Here is a 21,058-nt window from a genome sequence, read left to right on the forward strand (position 1 = left end):
TCAAGGTAGTGGCCTCCTACTAATAGACGCTGGGTCTCTATTAATAGCCAACTGCATTATCGATTTGCACAAAATTCTCTCTTTAATTACTGCCCCCCTTTTTTCACCTCGTCTTTACAGTTTATTTTCTTATTTTGCTTTCATATTCACCTTTTGTCACACAGACTAATTATGACCCCAGGCTGAGTCAGTTCCAGGCAGCTGGGAAAGACATCACTACTTGTAGGCATCTGCCAAAATGTATTTTGTTTCCGCTTCATTACCCAGCCACAGTTTCATTTGCACAGCCTCAAGAACTTTCTAGCGCATTCCTAGATTACATGAAACAATATTCTTGACATATTTTATTGACTCTATTTGTGCTTCATTTTTACAAATGATTATTTTTGTTATAATGTGCACACAAGCACGGTCTTGCTCCTTACGCTATCAATTTGAACAACTGATCTTAGTCCCAGCCACTTATCTTGATAACAGCTAGTCTTAAAATCAAACACTCATTTGGGAAACCAGTTGATGTCAGGGTGTGAGTCCTAGTTAGTGTTGTTGTGAGTACAAACATTAAAATACTGAATGATGAGCCCTCCCTCCTCAGTTCAGTGAGGATACAAAGCCTTGGGATTTTATTCCCTGAAAAGATTGAAAAGCTGCCTGTGATGAAGTGTAACTAAATAGCTCTAATGAGATCTTTTCATGGCTAATTAAAGTGTATAAGTGCTGTGTAATAACTATCTGTTTTGTTTTGGGTTTTTTTGTTTTGTTTTTTTTCCCAGCTCGGTCTGTCAGTTTTCACCAACTATGACAAGCAGGTTTCATGACTTACAAATTCCTCCCTCTCTGTCCTGTTAGTTATATCTTGTCTGCCCTGACAGGATAGCAGATAACGCAGTGTGTTTCCAGCTGACAGGGTGAATGCCTGAATCTCCTTCTGCTACATCTCAGTTATCAATCTAGCCTGAATTAGTCAGTCATCACACTCCAGCTTTCTGGCGTGCAGCATGTCACTTGTCAAAACCTATCCGCTATACCTTGAAGCTTGCAACTGCGCACACACACACACACACACACACACACACACACACACACACTCTTGTTCAGGCAGACAAACAAATGCGTACGCAGTCACACTTAAGGCAGGCAGCCATCACCTGCAATAGGTTGCAGCTCATTTTAAATGGCATTGCAAGCTGCACAGCAGGGTACAAAATGTCAGTTCTCAAGGGGAAAAAAATGCCGATTGTGGCTCATGATCACCCACTTTACTCAAAACCACAAGTATATTCTTTCAGACTAGACAAGGTGTGATGTGTCTGTGCACCACACCTTGCATCACATATGTTGCTGTCTGCAGATTTTTTTTTTATGACTTTTTTAATCCCAATTTGTGCCATTTCACTTTCTTTCTCTTTATGCATCATTGCTGTTTTAACTAAGAAAAAAATTATTATACCCCATGTGATGCTCTTTCTGAGGGCGTGTCATGCCGTCCTTCCTGTCCAGTATGTACAGTAACTACCAAAGCACTGAGATGTAATTCAAATTGAATGAAGGGACAGTGAGTGTGAGTCTACACTCAGAGTCTGTCCAGAGGCGATGTTTGACGTTAGTTGTTTAAAGCAGAGTGACAGCGGAGCTGGACATCCATGATCTAATGTGGGAGAGGAAGGTGGTCCCGCTGTGACTTGTACACACATCAGTTTGGATGCTCCAGTCTGATGTGGTGTCTACAAGGCAGTGGCCATGCTGGGTCATGTATACACAGCACTCTGTAGGATCCTGGGCATCAAGTCTCGGGCTGTGTGTTGAGGAGCTGCCCTTGCTCTCCTGGAAGGTCAGCCTTTCTGCACTTGAAAAGTGTGTGCATATATGCATTCAGCGGCCCTGCCTGCTTGGCCGACTGCTTGCAATGCCCACCTGCCCGCGTGTCAGCTTCTAATGATGAAGATGATGGAGGGAATCAAAGAAGAGGTGGAACTGACGTTGGGGTGAGCTCTCCATAGGACACCAGGTGATTGGGCAGGGAGCTTTGAAGCAACTTGTTGGATGCCTGTCCATTAATGTAAAATATCTCCTTTTCAAAGGGCTTTATTCAAGCTCAGAGCGGAGTAGCAGAACCCATAGGGGTCAAGGTTTCTGGCAGAATAATCTCTCTCTTACTTTGGAGAGATAAAAGCAAGGGTGGTGGATTGTGACCTGGCCAGCTCCTTCCTGGAGTCATGTTTTCAGAAATGCTATTGCAAAAGGAGAAAAGCGCCGGAGACGATCACTGCAATGGGTGATATCTTGTTACATCAAGAGAATTTTAGACTATACATGCAGGCTGCCTGTATGTCAGACTGAGGTTGGAGCAAGAGAACCAGCCCTCTCCAGTCTACTTGATCTGTGAATGTTATAAACCATGCTTTTTGATCATTTGGATCGCTATTTATTTTGTTTGGGCAGGGATCAGTGTGACTCCTGGCATATGAAGCAGCCAGGGGTTCTAACATATCAATTTTCTCCAGTAACCATGAATTGCAGTGGGACAGGCAGAATTTTATCCACCAAGTAGCAGGTTTATGAATAGTGAATTATGGCTGCATAAATCGCTCCATCCGCTTTAAGTTACCACCATATAGTTATGGGTCTATCTGGCTTTATGAGAGCGACAGTAGGATAGAGCAACAGAGAGGTTAGAGCAACACTTGAGTAAGAGTCAAAGATCACAGTGCACTCATCATACGGTGCGACAATCCCTTGTGTCCCATTCAATGAGGGAACAAGGAGATGCAGATGACAGGCAGCAGTCCAGCCCGCTCATGACCCCTATTAAATCCGAGCAAATCTTTGATATGTACTTTGATACCATATTTTATTGATAGTGAAGTGGTGTTCATAATATCAAGTACAGTTCTGCATTCCAGGAGATCAGAGCAGGGGCTGTTTTGTCTCAGAAGCAGTCCTGTGACCCTTGAGGGGTCCCTATAAGATCTAATACAACTGAACCTGGGTCGACTCTAGTCCACTAGTTTTTACAAGAGAATGTGATCTATGAGCTCTCCGCGTTATATCTGTCTACAGTTTCTCTGTCATGCACACACACATTACTTCAGTGATAAGTCCACTAATGATCATTTGGTTTGGATTTTCCCTTCAGATGTTATTAGAGCAAAAAAAAAAGAAAGAAAGAAAGAAATTGCAGTGCGTTTGCAAGTTAGCACCAAGCACAAGGTTCCGTTGCCTCACAGGATGCCACATTTGCCACCAGCTGAAGCAGTATTTTAAATACCCTCATTTTATTATAAAAGTTTGTAACCAATTTCAGTTTGTGATTATTTCACTTATTAAAAAGATTTTTAGCAACATGAATGATCCTAGGAGGTAAAAACACAAACAAAAAAAACCAAACAAAAATCTCAATCTTAGCTTCTCTAAACATACATACAAATCGAAAGCGCCAGCATCTGATCTGACCTGACAACTCCTAAGCTACCGTTTCCTCATACTGCTTAACTCGGACCACATTTCTTCCAGAGAGCCTCTCTTGACTTCTCTTCCTATTCCATCTCTCTTTCTCTCATTCTTGTAGACCAGCATCTGGTTTGAATAAAGCAGCGTGTGCTACTGTGTTACTGATAGAAGTTGGAACTGTAGGCTTCTCTTTGATATTTTTTTTTCCATCCTCCTCATCTCTCTTCCTGCCCAGCTCATACAATGCCTCCGTTGAGTGTACAGCCTCCGTTCTGTTGATTTGTGGCCTACTGTGTATAGATGAACTTGAGTCAAGGGAAAGCGCAGAAGTGTGCTGAATTGTGTGTCTTTTTAATGTTAATGCCTCACCATAATGTGATCTATCCCAAATTGACGTGCTTTATAAATTTCCCTTTTTGAGCATGCAGATTTTGTGTCTGTAATGCTGTTTATCATTATAAGTACAGTCATGCATGGTATGAATAAAATAGTCAATATTTCTTATGGAGGGACACTTCCTCAAAGGAAATTTCAGTTTTCAAAAATATTTCAGTTATTTCTATTGATGGTGGTTTACATCCATGAATTTTTATTATTCTAAGTGCATATACAATGGCACTTCTCGTTTCATCCTAATTGAGCTTTTTAATTAGTATATTAATACAGTGATCGCAGCGCCTCGCAATGACTGCACTTGCTTTCAATAGGCAGACATTTTAATGTCACAACTTCACACAGTGTGAGTAATTTAGCATCTTTATTAATTATTCTAAACTGTAATCAGACTAAATGCATTACATTAACCAGGTATTCTGCTGATGTTTTATGTTTCTTTGCTGCAGGCGGAGGCCAGAGAAACCATTACCAGGATGCTCGGGGAGCTGGATCTGGGCCGGACTGAAAAGTGTGTGAGGGTGAACTCGGTGTCCAGTGGCTTAGCTGAAGCTGACCTTCAGGTCATCCTGCAGGGTGAGGTTCTCCCTCCTGCCATCATGTTACCCAAAGTTGAAGACACTCAGGAGGTGCAATGGGTAAGTTACAATTCTCTGACAAGACAAAAATAATGCCAAATGAGCAAAAAAAAAGAAGAAAAAAACATTGGAGAAAAAATGAAGCAAATCTTAAAAGGCACTTCTCTCTTCACGTCTGTGTGCCTTTTTTAAAAACGCAGGGTGATTTTATACTAACTCATGCAGTAATTGGAAACCACGGAAATCTTCAAAGAAATCATAACAAACTTTTCCATATATTTCCCAGTAAAAGTGGGAATTGATCCCTGTGGCAGGACTCAGGGACAGACAAAGTGTTTTTCTTGGCCGCAGCTCAAGAAACGGATGACGTTTCTTCGGATTAGCTTCAGAAGGCCGATAGCTTTCAGGAAAAACACAAAGGTGCCTTTTGCCACTGCTAAACTTGCTGGAGACTGCCTTAACAGTGTATTTAATTTAACTTTTAGAAGTACTCATTCAGACAGAGATACAAAATAAAAATATCACATGATACTATGATACATTCATATTATATACCGATCGTGTAAATACACTGTCCACTTTAGAAAAAACTCCCCAGTTGCTGATGCTCTATTGGATCAGAGGGAACTTGCGTATCTATCACAAACTGACTGAGCAGATTTGACTTACTGTAAAGACTGCCCACCAATATTCCTCCCTTTTTTTTTTTCTTTTTTTTTTTCTTAGAAATTACCGTTAGCAATTTGTTCATACAAACTTAGAACCGTGCCCTAGTTAAGAGGTGTTTGCCCGGCCTGGCCATCCCTCTGGCTTTCTAATAAAGGGGCGCCGTACGGATGTCAGGTCCTAAAAGGTCAGGAGACAGTGACATCATTAATGCTGGCCTTTCTGATCAGCTCCATATGGTTCACTTCCCACGAGGAACCAGGCTGCATGTGTGCTTCCTTTACTGTTTTTAAGTGTGAACACAGTTGTTGCAGCTTAAGCAAGAAGGGAAATTAAAATTTGACGGAGGAGTAATTTGAGGTGACGGGAAGGTGTCTAGTCTGCACACATGCATATGTGTGTTTTATAAGATATATGCATACACATAGCATACACTCAGACGTGGTCTTGGGCAGGAGCAGGAAGTTTTTAACTAGTGGTTTTAATTAGAACATGTCTATTTCCTGCTGCCCTTTCTTTCTTCCCACTATAATTGCTGACAGGTGTTCACTAATTCTCTGCCTGAGCTCGGCCTTTTCTCCTGCTATTTTTCCTCACTTAAAAGACGCAGCTTTTGTTCTACATGGAGCATTAAAAAAATCACCTGTTATTATTTTCATCATTACTTTTATCTTTATTATTGTGTTGACTGTCGCTGTGAACTCATTGAGCTTTAAAATGTGGATAATTGGTTGGCTAGATTTAAAAAAAAAAAAACTAAACCAAAAAAATATTTTTTTGTGGCAAGAAACACTTACAAGGCAGTGGCCAAACTACGTTTCTTTTCTAAGTGTGCTGTAAATCTGTTTTCACCTCCGGTTTATTGTGGTTTTTGCCCATCTATCAGCAGGTGCACGTGTGTTTCTGAGGCAAAGTCAAGTTTGAAGCCCTGGACCTTTATTCTTTCATATATGCCCATTTAATCTTATCTTTGTCCCTGTCAGCTTTTGCTGGGTCTGCTTTCCACATGACTTTCTGTGCATCTGTGCGCTTTTGTGTGTCTGTGTGTGTATGTATCCTTGTGTTAGTGTTGTAAGCATGTCAGATTTTTTTCTTTCCACTCTTGTCAGACAGCGCAGTAAATCCCTCACTTGTTTATTTTTCTCCCTTTTTATTGATATTAGCACAGAAACCTCCAGACTGATTTGTTGCTAAAAGATGGACTTGCTTGTTTCCCTTTGTGTGGAAATCTTTAGCTCTGCCTTTCTCTTCTCCCCCAGCCCTTGTGTGACTGACAGGCCTTATTGGGCTATAACAGGCGTAACTCCCTCCTTTGTCCGAGGACAATTCTCACACAGATTCGGAGCCATGTGCATTCTTTGCCCACCACACTATTTGGTGTGCACTGGGACCAAAAGAATCACACCCTGTCCTGCTCCTCCTCCTCTACTCCTCCTCCTGTCCCCTCCCCTCATCCCTTTCTCCGCTTCCCCTCTGTGAAATGAACACTTCAGCAGGCCGGAAACATTTAATCTGGCCCCCTTTTGAAGAAAATTAATTGAAACTTGTCCCACTATAGCCTCCTTTCTCTAGCTCCATCTCTCCCTCCTTCTCTTTTCATGATTGGGTGGTGAAATTGTCAGAGGGCTTGTTTGTAGCGTGTCTTTGAATGGCAAGAAGAAGTGTTATTTCTTCTTTTTTCTTTTTCTTTTCTTTTTATCAATTCACTAGTGAATAACATCTTTAATGGGTCCTAGTTTTGAGAGCCATTGACAGCTAATGGCTGCTGGATGCACCAGAAGAACAATGGGCGAGGACCAAAGCAGCTCTTACGCAGTGTAAATCAGGCCCTCAAAGTGTATAATAGCTGAAGAAGAGAATACAGCAGAACGACAGAAACGTGTAATCAAAGAGCCTCGGAGGCTTTTTAGCCAGTGGTGCTGCATTGAGCCGTCACTTGTTTTCCGTCAGCACAATCTAAACAGTCTGCGTGGCTCGCCGCGGCCATGCTCAGGTTTGTGTGGCGCAGCGTAGTGGTGCTAATCTGTCTGTGTAATATCAGCCAGGTTTCCTCGCAATGGGCCACATACACCTAGTTCCCTCTGTCACAGCAATAGGTTTATCTGCTCCCTCTTTTCACACACACACACGCACACACACACACTCCTGTGTTTGCAAGGGGGGGGGGGGATATTATGCTAAGCCCCCAGCGTTAGTTTTTATGTTGCCATAGCAGCCTTGCTCCCACAGGGTTGTGACCTCAGATGATTACAGTACAAAGCCTATTGGGTCTTGAAAACCTCTTTGAAGATGAAAAGTCTTTGATGGTTTGTATTTATGCAAATCTCTCAGATATGATTTATCCAACTGAGATTGAATGGAGAGATGATTAAAATTGCCCCTATTTTTGAAATCCTTCAATGGAGGCCCACTCTTTCAGTTTCAAGAACAAGAGTGGTGAGTGCGAGCACGGGGGTTATTTTGCTCTTTATTTGGAAAAATAGCAGTGCTGTACCTGAGGTTATTTATATCGGTCTTTTTCCTGGTGTGTCAAAGAGGGAATGAGAAAAAGGAGAGGAAGGGGGGACATGGAGTTAGACATTTCTACTCTGAGCTTTTTTTAACTCCTTTTTTTTTGGGGGGGGGGGCACTGGCTTTGAAAGGAAATATCTGACGAAGGGGGCTTTTGTGTGTTTCCAGATGATAGATTTAGGAATTTGGGCTACCCCACTGGCAGTCCAGAGCTAGCTGTGAACTGGTCTGTTGGAAAAAATTGGAATGCTTTGGTCTTCAAAGAATTAAACTTGGTTTTAAAGCCCTACTTAGGTGAGCTTGCATATTAGCAGGAGTCATGCAGAATAAAGGCCTCAGTAAAGTGTCACATCACACTCTGATTGTTGCTCCAGTCTCCGTGTTCTCCACCACATAGAGGAGAAGGAGACGCAGGGGGGTGTGCATGCAAAAACAGAATAATGTAGGAGTAAAACACATTCGTAGACATTCCAAATCTTGTTTCTTCTCTCCTTTTTTTTTTTTAAAAGGTTTTTTTTATTTATTTTTTCATTCCTCTTTGGTTTGCCATGTGTATGCATGTGCTTGCACGTGCATGGGCACATTTACATGTGTGCACACACTCTCAAGGGAAGCACATGCTGTAGCTGCACAGAGCCTCAGAAAGAAGGTAGAGGAGAAGACTTCAGACGATGGGGGGAACCCTGGTGATAATGTAAAATATTTCATTTCACTCGCTTTTGTTGCTGCTCTCCTGTGCTCGTTTTTCTGCTATTTGAACCCTCATAGATGTGTTTCTAAATAAGGACTGCAGTGGAAACAGTGTAGGTAATAAAGGTGTCAATATTTGTTTTTGAACAATAAGATTACGGTCTGTCTTACCACACTGTGTATTTTGAAAGATGTGTCGTATCGTTTACTGCTGAACATTTTTTTTCTTTCCAGTTCTAAATTCTCTTCAACAAAATAGTACAGTATCCGTGTGAGCTTCCAGTTTTTCCCATTCTCATAACTAATAATGTGTTGATTTAATCCACTGAGAGCAGTACAAACAATCTGCCACTACAGAAAAGCAAGAACTTGAAGAAAACTACAGTGTTTCTTTAAAACCATTATCGACAGCACCACAAAAGGATTCAAGCTGATCTCAAGCCCGAAAGCTATTCTTATAACAGCAAAAAGCCACAGAGGATATATGTGCTCCAACTACACACAGACAATCTGATAAATGTGACAACTGTGATTGCATAAAGTAATAAGAACAAATTAATTCATTGTGGTTATTTGGGTGTTTATTGTTTCCTATTCACAAGAACAGTAGGTGTTGTTAATGAGCTGTGCGTGAGATTGGCCTTTTGTGTTAAGTTTGTTGACAGGTTTCAACACAACTTGAAAGGACGGGCGCTGACAGAACCCATTCGCCTGGTCACCTTTGTGGAAACTGCTGTGGGCCTACTCAATTTTAAGGTAAATTACAAACAACCCCCCCCCCCCCCCCAAAAAAAAAAAAAAAAAAAAAAAAAAACTGCCTGCGTAAGATATTTTGCTGTTTCTCCATTGTTCACTTTAGATTAAAGACTGCATCAGCCAGCGCTGCACGTGTTCAAAATGAAAAGGATTCAAAGCTTTCGGACAGTCTCGCAAAATGAGCCTTTTGAGCCTTTTTTTTTTTTTTTTTTTTTTTTTTTTGTTTCCTTTCAATGTGTCTGTCTGGGTGTCTCTCTCTATCCCTTTCCAGACATGCTGACATTTTTTAATTAGAACTGTTTTAATATCATCATAGTGGAAAAGTTCTTAATGATATTTTGGCAAGCATCAAAGCAACTCCTGTTATAGTACAGCACGACCTTCAGCTACATGGGGAAAAGGGCATGGTTTGGGGCATTTGGGGAGAAGCAAGCTGTCCTTATTTCTTTTGATTTGTCGTTCAGCTCCCCACTCTAATTCTGTGATTGTGTTTGCGGTTGTGTGTCTGTGTGTTTTGATGACAGGGGGTGCCTCTGTGTGCTTTCTTGAGAACACCCTGTATCTTTGCCCAGACTGAACCCCAGGTTATAAACATGAAAAATAAAAAAATAAAAAATCGCTCTGGCACAGTGGTGAAATTAATTTGGAGGCCAACTAAAGCAGGAGATGTGTTCTCATTGTTTCGCACTCTTCACCATAGACCATAACAATCCGGATATATCAATTCATTTTAATTTCCATTCAATACTCTTGGCTGATGATGTCAGTACAGGGATAGGTGTGTGTAAATATTTCTGTTTGTGACCAAAATTCCTTTTTTCTTTATAAAAAATATTCACATCTACATACATGTGCAACAGAACAAAACATTGCCAAATAAAAGGCAGTCTCCAATAAGCCTAAATAACGTTTAAATTGGGAAATATGTGGTTGTTTCTGTACCTGACTGGTTCAAACTTGCTGTGGACTTTCAATATGTAGCCCTTGATGACAAAGTTTCTTGAGACTATTCGTTAGTGCTCGTTTTTCTCCCGTGTATGTAATTTATAGGTACAGCCAGAATGCGTCTATCAAAGGTTCCGGTTTGATATCTGGGGATTTATTAGGCTATTTATTATATAGAATATCCTGCGACGGTACCTGATTCGGATGCTTTTGCTGCTTGCAAAGGAAACCCCAGATTGTTTGAACTACTGTGGCATAATTAGTTTTACTCAGCGATATTTGTACCAAGACATCCAATATTTTCTTCCCTGTTTGCATCTGTGTCACTTTCATCAGCCTGTGTTATGCTAATCTACGTCTCGTCTCTGCAGGCGGTATGTGAGGAAATTCGTCGACTTGCTCCCAAGGCTGGTCTTCACCATGACGGCGTGGTGTTTGGCTCTGATGACTTCTGTGCCAGCATAGGTAGCTGCTACACCTACTGCACAGGGCTTAGGCATAGACCAAAAAGTTTTTATTGCGTGTTAAATTCCAAAAGTTTAATAGCCTGTCTGTAGTTACAGTAAATGTCTCAGCTTACTCACCCTTCTTTGTTTTGCAGGGAAAATGGTTCCATATATAGTGTTTTTGTGGGGTGATTTATGGATGGTATCACAAAATGAGTCAACTAAAAGCAATGATAGGTATTGTCCATGGACGTGACGCACAGTAACCTGGACCTATCAGCTAAATCTAAGGATTTGAACTCATTCTTTCTAAAGAAAGATGAAACATTCAAAGGCCAGATGTAACTGTGTGTAGATATGAAAAGAAGAGAGACTGATCTAATCTATGTCACTGTAATTCCTCCTCTGAACCTCACCCCATTTCCTTCAACATTAACCCCCTCATTTTTCCATAGGTGCCACACGTACCAAGGATGCAAGGGAGCTCCTTTACGCCAGGCAGAAGGTGGTTGTGACCACCAAGGCATTTGGGCTGCAGGCTATCGACCTGGTTTACATCGACTACAAAGATGTGGAAGGGCTGAGGCGACAGGCGAGAGAGGGATCTCTCATGGGCTTTACAGGTGAACTTCCTACTGTCTGCATTTGCAAATCATGTCCTGAGCTCAAAAAATCCATCCCCTCATTTATCTAGGTGCTTCACATCTTTTTTCTTTTTTTTAAATTTGCTTTGTATTCCTCCCAGTGACAAAGTGACACAACTCAACTGTCTTTCTGTAACTGTCTTGCTTCCGCCTCACTCCAAAAAAGAATGCATTTTAAACGTTTGATATATGTATATATTTTTCATCAGTTTTATCTCTGCTTTAGTGGATTGTGAACAACCCTGCAGTTCTTTTTAAATGCTTGCCTGACATTTCTGTTGTGCCTGCCATGAGTGGTTGCGTGTCTCTGTGTGCACTCCGGTGCTTACCTGCTCGTATGCAAATGTGAGAATGTGTGCAAGTATGATTAAAGGGAGTTATTAGCAAAGTTTGGTAGCATCTACTTTAACAGCATGCCGTGTGTGACTGTAGCCAGGCAACGCTTTCAGAATATGTGTGTGTGTGTGTGTGTGTGTCTGTGTCTGTGTGTCTGTGTGTCTGTCTGTGCCCCACTGGCTTCATGGAACAGACCACAGAAGGCAGGACAGGCTTTTCAAATGTGAATGTTTCATTAATTTTATTTCCTGCAGTCCAAAAGATGGCTTTTCATCCCTGTAAGAAATTCAGGAACTGACCCTGTTGGGTGAAACCACCTGAACTAAATTACAGTTTATTGTTCTGACACCTGTGCATAGTATTTTGTTGTTATTTATCTTCCAATGTAGAGTCATTTGAGGAACGAAGTGGCGTCAGGAGTTAGTCAGCTTTTTCTTAATCATGCACAGTGCTTTGGTCAGCTGTTTGCTGCTTTAACTGAATTTTGCAAAGAAAAACTGTAAAGAAAACCCAGAAACCCCTCAGCAGACTCCCTGCATTTCAAAACATGTTGGAGGTCAGCAACTTGACATTTGAATTTTTATAATTCTAACATGAAATATTTATCCAATCTAATGTGAGACTTAGCTTAATGAGAGTTCCCTAAAATGGATGCAAAGATGTAAAATGTAATGCTTACTTCTGCTGGTTCTTGGACAAATAGAAGTTGAAAGCATGTGGTGTTGTTTGCATGTGGTAAAAGCTGATGAAGGGAAACAGCCACTTAATGAAACTAATGGTCAGATTTGATATGGAAAGAACCATTCAAAGCAATGGATTAGTGGCTTACAAGCCATGGGCACTTTGTACAGTATAATCTTAGTAGCTATTACTGGCCCGAATGTGCTTAAGCAATAATAAGGTGCAGCCAAAAGCTTCTACCTGCACAGTAATTGACCTTGGCACTACCTAAGCCACCTATAGCACCCATTAGCACTGAGTGCAGAGCGTACTGGTGAAACACAAGCACCCAGTGCTTCTTACTGGTAAACAGGACAGCAAGAAGGCAAAATCCTACATAAACATTGACACTGAATCTATAGAAGACGACTTTAACTATCTATGGGATTTAATAGTAGCATCTTTACTTTATAAGCATCTTATTTTACGAACTATTAACTGCATGTGTTTGACTTAATGATCCCAGTAAATATGTTTGCCTTCTAGAAAATATAAAATGGTTCCACCATATTCTCTGCTTTCAAGGACCATGCTTTACTTCTATCCCCGGGGCCCTGCCCATCATTCGCCTGAGAGCACTTTGCTAAATAGCAATCCTCCAATGAGATGCCAGCACCACATGGCAGGCCAGGATTGGCTGGAGGGCATGAATGATGCATTTTAAGAGAACCAATGGGTTGTAACCGGAGGGCACCTGAATCACCCTGTTTGTTTCCTCACTCTGTCATTCTCCTGTTGTCCTACACACACACACACACACACACACACACACACACACAACCCCTCTCACCGTATATTCTAGCCTGCCAGTTCCAGTGTGGTAACATGCTCCCGTCTACAGCAGCAAACTAAAACAGGTGGCAGAGGAGGACTCACTCTTCTTCTGTCATTCCTCATAGAATGTACCACAGACATGCATAAGCACAACAGGCACATACACACACAGATATTGTTTCAATTAAACATAATTTACAATACTCCCATAGGACTGAAATAGAACAACCAAAATTCTCAGCCACTAATTTATTACTGCAGACACACACACAAACCAAAGCATACACTCAGATACGAGATAGTAGACACACACACACACTCTCACTCATCTCCAGTGTGGCCCAGGGGAGTCCTCAGGCTGTTTGTCCAACAGAAAATGTGCAGTTACAGCCTGTCTGCCTCACACTAACAAACACACACCAGCAATCATGCATTTGTAATAACGCACATACACACACACAGCAAGAAAATGGCTTTTGAGCATATCTAGTCATGTGCACACATCCCTAAAAGGTATCTATTTATTATGAATTGCCGTTTATGAAATATGTTCTCTTGACAGTAATTGCTCAAGCACTTAACTACAGCGTGTTGATTGTGTAACAGTGGTGTGTCTTTTTCTGAGGTTAACTGGGGTGAGCAGAGCTGGATGAAGGGAATGGATTCTCTCCTCCCCCTTCCTCCCCCTTCCTCCCCTGTCTCGCCTCTCCTCTCCTCTCTCCCCTCCTTGTCTCTCCTCACCTCTCCTGGGCCAATTTTTTTTTTTTTTTTCCTTTTTTGCTCGTGCAGCCCGCCTGAGCAGCCACCTTGAAGGATTTGTTGTCGGTGACAGAGCTAAGCCCTAAAGTGTCGAGTTCCTGCTGGCTGCCGCTGAGCCGTCGTTCTCACCAGACGTTTCATAACCTTAACTTATCACTACAAGTTTGATCTGCAAATGTACACGGGATTATGTCTGTGGCGTTTGCCCAGATTTTGAGAGGGAGTGGGAGCAGGAGAGTCGGGGGGGGGGGGTAACTCCACGTTACATGTGGGGTTTCTGTTTCAATTGGATACAAGATGTCCCTTCTGAAATTATCATAGAAAAGGTGTGCAACTTCTGAAAACGATGTGTTTGTAGAAATGCTTTCACAGAAAAGGCAACAATTTGAGTGAATTTATTTTTTTCAGCTTTGAAACATTATCCAAGAAAGTGCTCAAAGAATTTTTTACTGGAAAATAAATTGCAGCATTTTTAAAATGAAGTAGTAGTCAGCTTGTGTTTGTTGAGGCCCAGCCGTGCCTTCATCGGCTGCTTCCCCCACCTTCCCCTTCTGTCTGCTGCTCATGTTGACTTCTTTCACATATCAAAGTCTAACTAAGCGTTCAGCAAAGTCTCTCCTTGACAGCAGGGCTGCGAGGGGAGAGGAGATACTTGATATCCTTCATGATGTCACAACGTCCGACTGACTCACTTCAGTGTCACTGAACATACTGACACACACACACACACACACACACACACACACACACACACAGTTTAGTCTCTCTTCTCTCGGTGGTGTCATTGGTCTCTCTCACAGTGAAGCCAGCAGCAATCTTTCCAATTTTTCAGACCTTTTTATTTTTTGTGGCTATTTGCACCACAGTCTTCATTAAAAAATCTAAACTTTTTTGTTATGTAAAAGGGGTAATTAACAACAAGTAAAAGTGTATTTTTGTTTGTTTGTTTTTTTGGCACAGTTCTTGCATTTATTTGAATTCCACTTTCTTTCTGTTTGTGTGTCGGTTTGTGTGTGGTTATGCACTCAGGTAAACAGGTTATCCACCCAGGGCAGATCCAGGCTGTCCAGGAAGAGTTCTCCCCCAGTCAGGAGAGAGTCCAGTGGGCCAAAGAACTGATTGCTGCTTTTGACCAACATCAGAAGGAGGGCAAGGTAATGCTAACATCCTCTCCCACAAGTCACGTTATTGTAATCTACACAAACAAATCTCTCTGTTAGAGTAATATTTTCTATAATTTTGCATTTTTTTTCCATTGGCGGGATGATTTCTGAACAAACTCATAGAAAGAAAAGGAGTTAGATAACATGAAAGATGTAGATGTGAAGAAAACCAAAAGAACATGCAGCTGAACTGCTGTTATGGTTGTGGTTTGTCAGTTGTTACAATCTTATTTGAATGTGACTTTAACTCTTCAGTTCATCAAATTCAGTCAGAAATTAAACTGACCTCACAAAGCATTTTTGTAAATCCTGTCATCAATTTATAACGGGGAGGTATCTTGAATAATCTGGGGGATTTTGGGGTATTCAGAACTTTCTTGTGTGTGTCCGGCATTATTCAATATCTGTGCTGACTGTGTGTGGAGATGACAGGGGTCTTTCTGTGCTCAGAGCCTCAGACTGTTCCTTTGTGTATCCTCTCACACACCTCTGTAGTTCCAAAGAATACATACTGTACACCCCTGGGTGACTCTCAGAGACATCATAGGAGGTGGGGGATGGAGGGTGGGGGGAACGGGGCAAATTAAGTGTACAATATTATTGTTCCTAATTTAGTGCATGGTTGGATCCTGTGTGTTGAGCTCTGTGGGCTATCTGCTGAGGTAATACACAATCTGCCCACACCTCTCTCACTGCCAGAGCTGCTCCTACTAAGCATCGCCCGAGGGATTCATATCCTACCCATCCCTCTGCCGTGGTGTGTGATTGTGTGTATCCTTCTGTGTGTGTGTATGTGTTATGGTTTAAACAGTGTGCGGGGTCAGTCTCTTTGTTTTACAGAACGACAGGTGCTTGCTTTTCATAATTCTCACCTCCAGACATTGACTATATTTTTGACTTGAGCTTCCTGGAGATGTTTCTTTCTGTAAAACAAACAGATGCCCTTGTGGTGCTTTTAAATGACTTTTTTAGATCTCTGTGTATTATTTTAGAATTCAAATATTTTCTTATTTAATTACATTTACTTGTGGTTTGTTTAATGGGTTTATTTTGATGCAATTTATTACTGAAACTCTAAATACAAAAAAAACGTAGAAATTCAGACATTACATGCTGCACCACCCCGATACACATGCACACTGAGTGTGTGTGTATCTGGGGCGTGCACACTGATATCCGTCCTGTAGTGCTGTGTCATGTTTTTCACACAGTAATCTGCTTCCTTTATCTGCATCCAAAGTACATGCACTTTGAATGGTCTACGTGCTCTGCTCTAAAGATCCTCTCTCCTCTTGTTTCTGTTGCAAAACTGTTCAGGGTGCCTTCACCTTCCATGGCAGCATGATTGACATGCCCTCGCTGAAGCAGGCGCAGAATATCATAACACTTTCCACAACGGTGCCTGAGAAATAGCAGGAAACGTGAGAGAAAACACAAGGAACTGCACGACAAAGGAACATGAAGATGCTTCAGGTCTCATGACAAAAAGTAGAAATTGTAAAAACTGACTGATTTTTAAGATGGTGGAAATTTTGGTTTTATTTTGCCGTTTTAATCATTGTTGAAATTTTTCATGAAATGAATTTCTCTTGGCAGTTGCGGTGAAGTTTTACTACTGCTGTGCCCTGGAATGTATTCAGCCAAACAAAGTCCACATAGCCAGAGACAACACCAAACCTTTGGAAAGAGTGTGGAGGATTATTGCCCTGTGTGGACACTTTGTTGGCTCTCTGTGCAGTGTGTGCGCCATCATGTCACTCTACGGAGTGTGTGTGCCCATGCATGCCTCTCCTAGGTCGTGATGAATGCTCTTGCATCGGTCCAGGCAGCTGGGCGAAAGGGTAAACAAACACAACAAGCCACTGTTGTGGATCTATTCACTGGGCCCCAGTCTTCCAGTCAGGCCTCAGCCCCCTGCCCAGGGTCTGACTCACAAACATCAAAGTCCCTCTCTGTGGGGGGAGAGGAAAAAAAAACAAAACACAATTGGAAGTGCATAAACTCACGATTTAGTGTTTTTGTGTCCATCTCTTTAGCGAAGACAGGCAGCTCACTCTGTGGCAGTTGGGAGCCTGCAGTCTTGATGAGGAGGGCGTGATGCATCAGACACACAATGACCTGTACAAGAAATAAACACTGCATATGTGCACGTTACAGCAGCATGACCTTCACCTGATCGCACTTCACCACAGTCATTTAAACCTGGATTTTCATCTTACCGTTTCAGGAGAACGCACTTCGTTTTATCAGTGGTGACAAGTAGTCACGTTCATAGAAATTACCTCCTGAACCAGGTCAGTAAGTAGTTTGTTGTTCTGCCACAAATGAACACACAACGGGGCTCTGTGGAGGGCTTGTGCACATCTGACTTCCAGAGACAGTGAAGTGGGTGCGATGTTGGAGTGAGACAGATTAGAGGCCATGTTGCTCCAGCAGACCAGGACCGAGGCTTTGTCTCTCTGTCTGTGGATGGGAGGATAATTGGGGGGGTGTTGAATGGTTAATAGTGCCATTGATGACCATGGTAATGAAAGGCACCATACCTCCCCTACCCACCTCACCCCCCTCCCCCCCTTTCCCTCTCTCTCTCACCTACTGTATGATCTATTGTGTCTGGGGCAGGACTGTGGTCTGTGCCAGGCCAGACCAGACAAAAAGATCGAAACCACTCCTGCACCCAGCCAAAGACTCCAACAGTAAGCTGTCTCTTTGGCATTTGGCCACATGTTTCTCTCACCCCTGGCTCACTTTTTCTGTCGTGAATTTGCATTTGGCTTGTTTGTTTGTTTTCGCCCAAATCGAGCATTACATCCTGAGGTTGGTGGATAAAGCAGTTGGTATGAATGACTTTGATTAAATCAATCCACAGACGGTATTTGCTCAGATCCTCTTTCTGGGGTTCTGCAGAATAGTTGTAGAACATGACATATCTTCAGCCTGCATGACGTAAATGTTAAAATATTTAAGAAATGACTCAATCTGGTTTCTCGTAGTCTGTTTAGCCCGTATTGTATTGATCTGACATCATGATGTATCCTGTTATTGTTTGGTTTGTCATTTAAGGAAGCTATTGACATTAAACTTCACTCTGACTTAAAATTTGAATTAATCATTTTGTGACTGAATCTTGTTGCAGTACAATCTGATTTCATTTTTGTATTAATGACTTCAAGTTCTGTCAGATAATAATTCTGTTGCATTTTCAAAGGAAAAGAAAATATGTCTGATTCTTTTTCTTTGAGAAAATTCAACACACAAGCATTAAGATGCAACTTCAGTTTTTTTTTCTGACCTCTCAAATGTTTCACAAAATAATCCAGAGAGTCTTGTTGAGTCAGGAGCCAGTGGAGCGGCAGTAAAGGCTGCAGAGTCATTCACTTCGTCATGGCTGTGAATGTCCTTCACTCAGAGCCGAGCAGAGGCTGACCAGGTGACTGTAGTGCTGGAGGAGACCGGTCTGATGGGACATCTTGGCTTTTCCGAGCTGCAACAACAGGTGCCCCCACCCACTCACCCACACACACACACACACACACACACACACAGAGAGTACAGGAAGGGAGATCTCAAAGCAGAGGAAGCAGCCCAGGGCATCCTGCAGAGAAGAAGCAGGAAAGAAAAAAAAAAAAAAAAGACAACTCTTCTTCTGAGTATGATGATTAGGAAATCATTTGGCCAGTTTACATTTAAAGAAAACACAACATCCTCCTATTTATTTATTTATTTATTTATTTATTTATTTATTTATTTATTTATTTATTTATTTATTTATTTATTTATAACCCCTCTCCTCCCCTCTCTGGTTAAAGGTGAAACAAACTCCTCTGGTCTTTACTCAGTTTTCGGTGCACCACGACGAATTTTCAATTCGGATCCAAATGGGAGCAATAATGATAACAATAATAATAATAATAATAATAATAATAACAGTAATGATAAAAGAAGTACAACATTTCAGTGACATCTGTGTAGATTAGAGGAATGCATCCCTGTCTGCCTCTGCTGTGTAATTCTACATGACATTTCTATTATGTGTGGAACTGATACAATCTTGTGCGTCCGCTCGACGGTTTTATTTAAATACATCTCTCCGGTATTCCCTGAGAGAGTAAATTACAATTAACACGATTATAACCTCACAAAATTGTGACGGGAATCAATTAGGCTGCGAGCAGTACTTCATAGCCCGGTAATGTGCTGGTCGAGATTGCTTTCATAAATTATGAGGGACAGCGCAGGCGGAGAAAATGCATGTATGCAAAACACTGTCAGAGGAAAATTAAAACGAAATGTTTTACATATTTTTCCATTAATCTAAATGGGACCCGTGTGGCAAAGATGGTTTTATTCTAATTCCCCGCCCGGGGATTCCCAAATAATGACTTGATGTTTTAATAGACTTCTAATGACAATATATGACAAACTAATTGCAGCAAACGATTATTCTAAAGCGATAGTATACCTCGTTATTGGAGCTGCAGCACAGTTTGAGAAGTGTAGAGTCATTAGCAAAATAAAAAAAATGGAAAAAGCCAAAATACAAATGTGTGGAGAGCTGTTCAACATAAAACATTTACTTTATACTAATTAAATCAGTTTCAATATTTAGTAACGGGGTTTTAAATAAATGAGAACATTTTCAGAGTGGTTCCATCTGCTGAGAAAATGGTGACAGAACCATAATAATCACTTTTTAATATTCAGCATTTCATGGCCCTCGGGCACAAAACAAAATGTTTTCTTCTTTATCAATTACTGCTTTCCAAAAATTATATTAATAATAAAAAACTAATTTCAATTAAAAAGAAATTAGTTCCCTTGCCTCCTTTTGAGATAAGATTGTTGCAGAATTGCAAAAAAAATTAGGTAGAAACTACAGTTTTCAAAATATCCTTTGTAAAATGCAAAAAAAATATATATTTTTTTTTATTATTATGATTATTATGTATTCATTCAAAAGCATCCTCCTTCCTTACCATTTACTTTTTATTTCTCACGTTTGCAATGGCAGACGAGCCTTCTGGATTCATCCAGCTATTATCTGCTATTTTATCCTGCGTGTCAGAGGGAATATGCGTTTGATATTTCCCTCTGAAACCGCTCAAACCTTTCATTTCCCCGCACCGATGACAGGCTGATGTCCAGCCTCCCTTTCATTCACTTCGTTTGCATGATATGAAACTCACCGCCGCGGCCTGTCTGTGCTGCATGACTGATCTGGCACATGTGGACCATTACTAACTTCATTTGTGGAGCCCTTTTGTCTGAGTGTGTCCGTCAGCAGTCCGACGGGACGGTGCTCTGTGGCGTGAATCGGGATCAGAGATGTTTAAAAAAAAAAACAAACAAAAAAAAAAAAACACACACACACACACAACCCCCCCCCCCCCCCCCCCCTCACCTTTATATCAGGACGTGAGTCTTTTTGATGCACTCACCTATGATCGTCATGATGTCATCTAAGTGATCCTACTTTTTCTGGATAAATCTATATTTAGCTTTTTTTTCTATGTTTTTCAGAGCACCAGACAAACTGTGTACAAACACTGTGGTGCAGCCCACCTGCCATGGGCCGGTCCTACAGGCCGAGGAGGGGCGGGGGGGGGGGCATCTGTACCTGGTATCTGGCTGTTCAGGCCTCCGCATGTGGAGTTGAGCTCTTGGAGGTCCAGACTGTCTGGGCGTGTTCACCTGGCTCAGTAAAAAGAGTAATGATGCTGCCCCATAAAACTCTCAGACTTCTCGGCTCGCAGCACGCCGCCCTCGGGAGGTGTTGGGGTCCATGCAAGTAAAGAAGTGTGTTGTCCAGAACACACAAAACAACAATACAAAAAGGAGCTGCTGTATTCTAGTCGGAGGATTTATTTTTATTCTCTCCTTTACAAAGAGATGTAACCTATAGGTAAGAATATTTTTGAGGTGACTTTACCTTCCTCCACCAACCCTCCTCCCGGCCTGAACTCCCCCCCACCCCCACCCACCCCCTTCTTCCTTAACGGGCCCCCAGATCAAAGACTCACCGGCCCCGGCGGAGACCACTAAAAAAAGAGAGAGAGAGAACCCGCCCGCTTTGTCTGCTGTTGGCAGGAGTGAGGAAGGGTGTCGGAAGGAGGGGGGGGGGCATGGAAATGAGACTCGTTACATAGCCACAAAAAAGTCTCTGCAACTTTTTTTACCCCTGTTTTTTCTTCTTCTTCTTTTTTTTTTGGTTTTGTTTTGTGTGTGTG

At 41.7% G+C, this 21,058-nt stretch overlaps 1 protein-coding gene across 3 annotated transcripts in view; it reads left to right on the forward strand.

The window, feature by feature from the left end:
• clybl (citrate lyase beta like) overlaps positions 1-17,918 on the forward strand; it is a 52,105-nt gene extending 34,187 nt beyond the window's left edge. Inside the window, exons 3-9 of one of the 3 annotated variants that reach the window (XR_003842369.1) lie at positions 4,293-4,481; positions 8,943-9,044; positions 10,361-10,454; positions 10,891-11,058; positions 14,698-14,822; positions 16,149-16,319; positions 16,428-17,918. Coding sequence is in view for 1 of the 3 variants with exons in the window: in XM_029530692.1 (XP_029386552.1) it covers positions 4,293-4,481; positions 8,943-9,044; positions 10,361-10,454; positions 10,891-11,058; positions 14,698-14,822; positions 16,149-16,244 (774 nt within the window). In the remaining 2 variants the exon portion in view is untranslated. Of the gene's footprint in view, positions 1-4,292; positions 4,482-8,942; positions 9,045-10,360; positions 10,455-10,890; positions 11,059-14,697; positions 14,823-16,148 lie in introns of all 3 variants that reach the window. The other 2 variants (XR_003842368.1, XM_029530692.1) reach the window with 2 other exon arrangements.
• The last annotated feature ends 3,140 nt before the right edge of the window (positions 17,919-21,058 follow it).

Source organism: Echeneis naucrates, chromosome 21, assembly GCF_900963305.1.
Source record: "Echeneis naucrates chromosome 21, fEcheNa1.1, whole genome shotgun sequence".
Taxonomy (NCBI): domain Eukaryota; kingdom Metazoa; phylum Chordata; class Actinopteri; order Carangiformes; family Echeneidae; genus Echeneis; species Echeneis naucrates.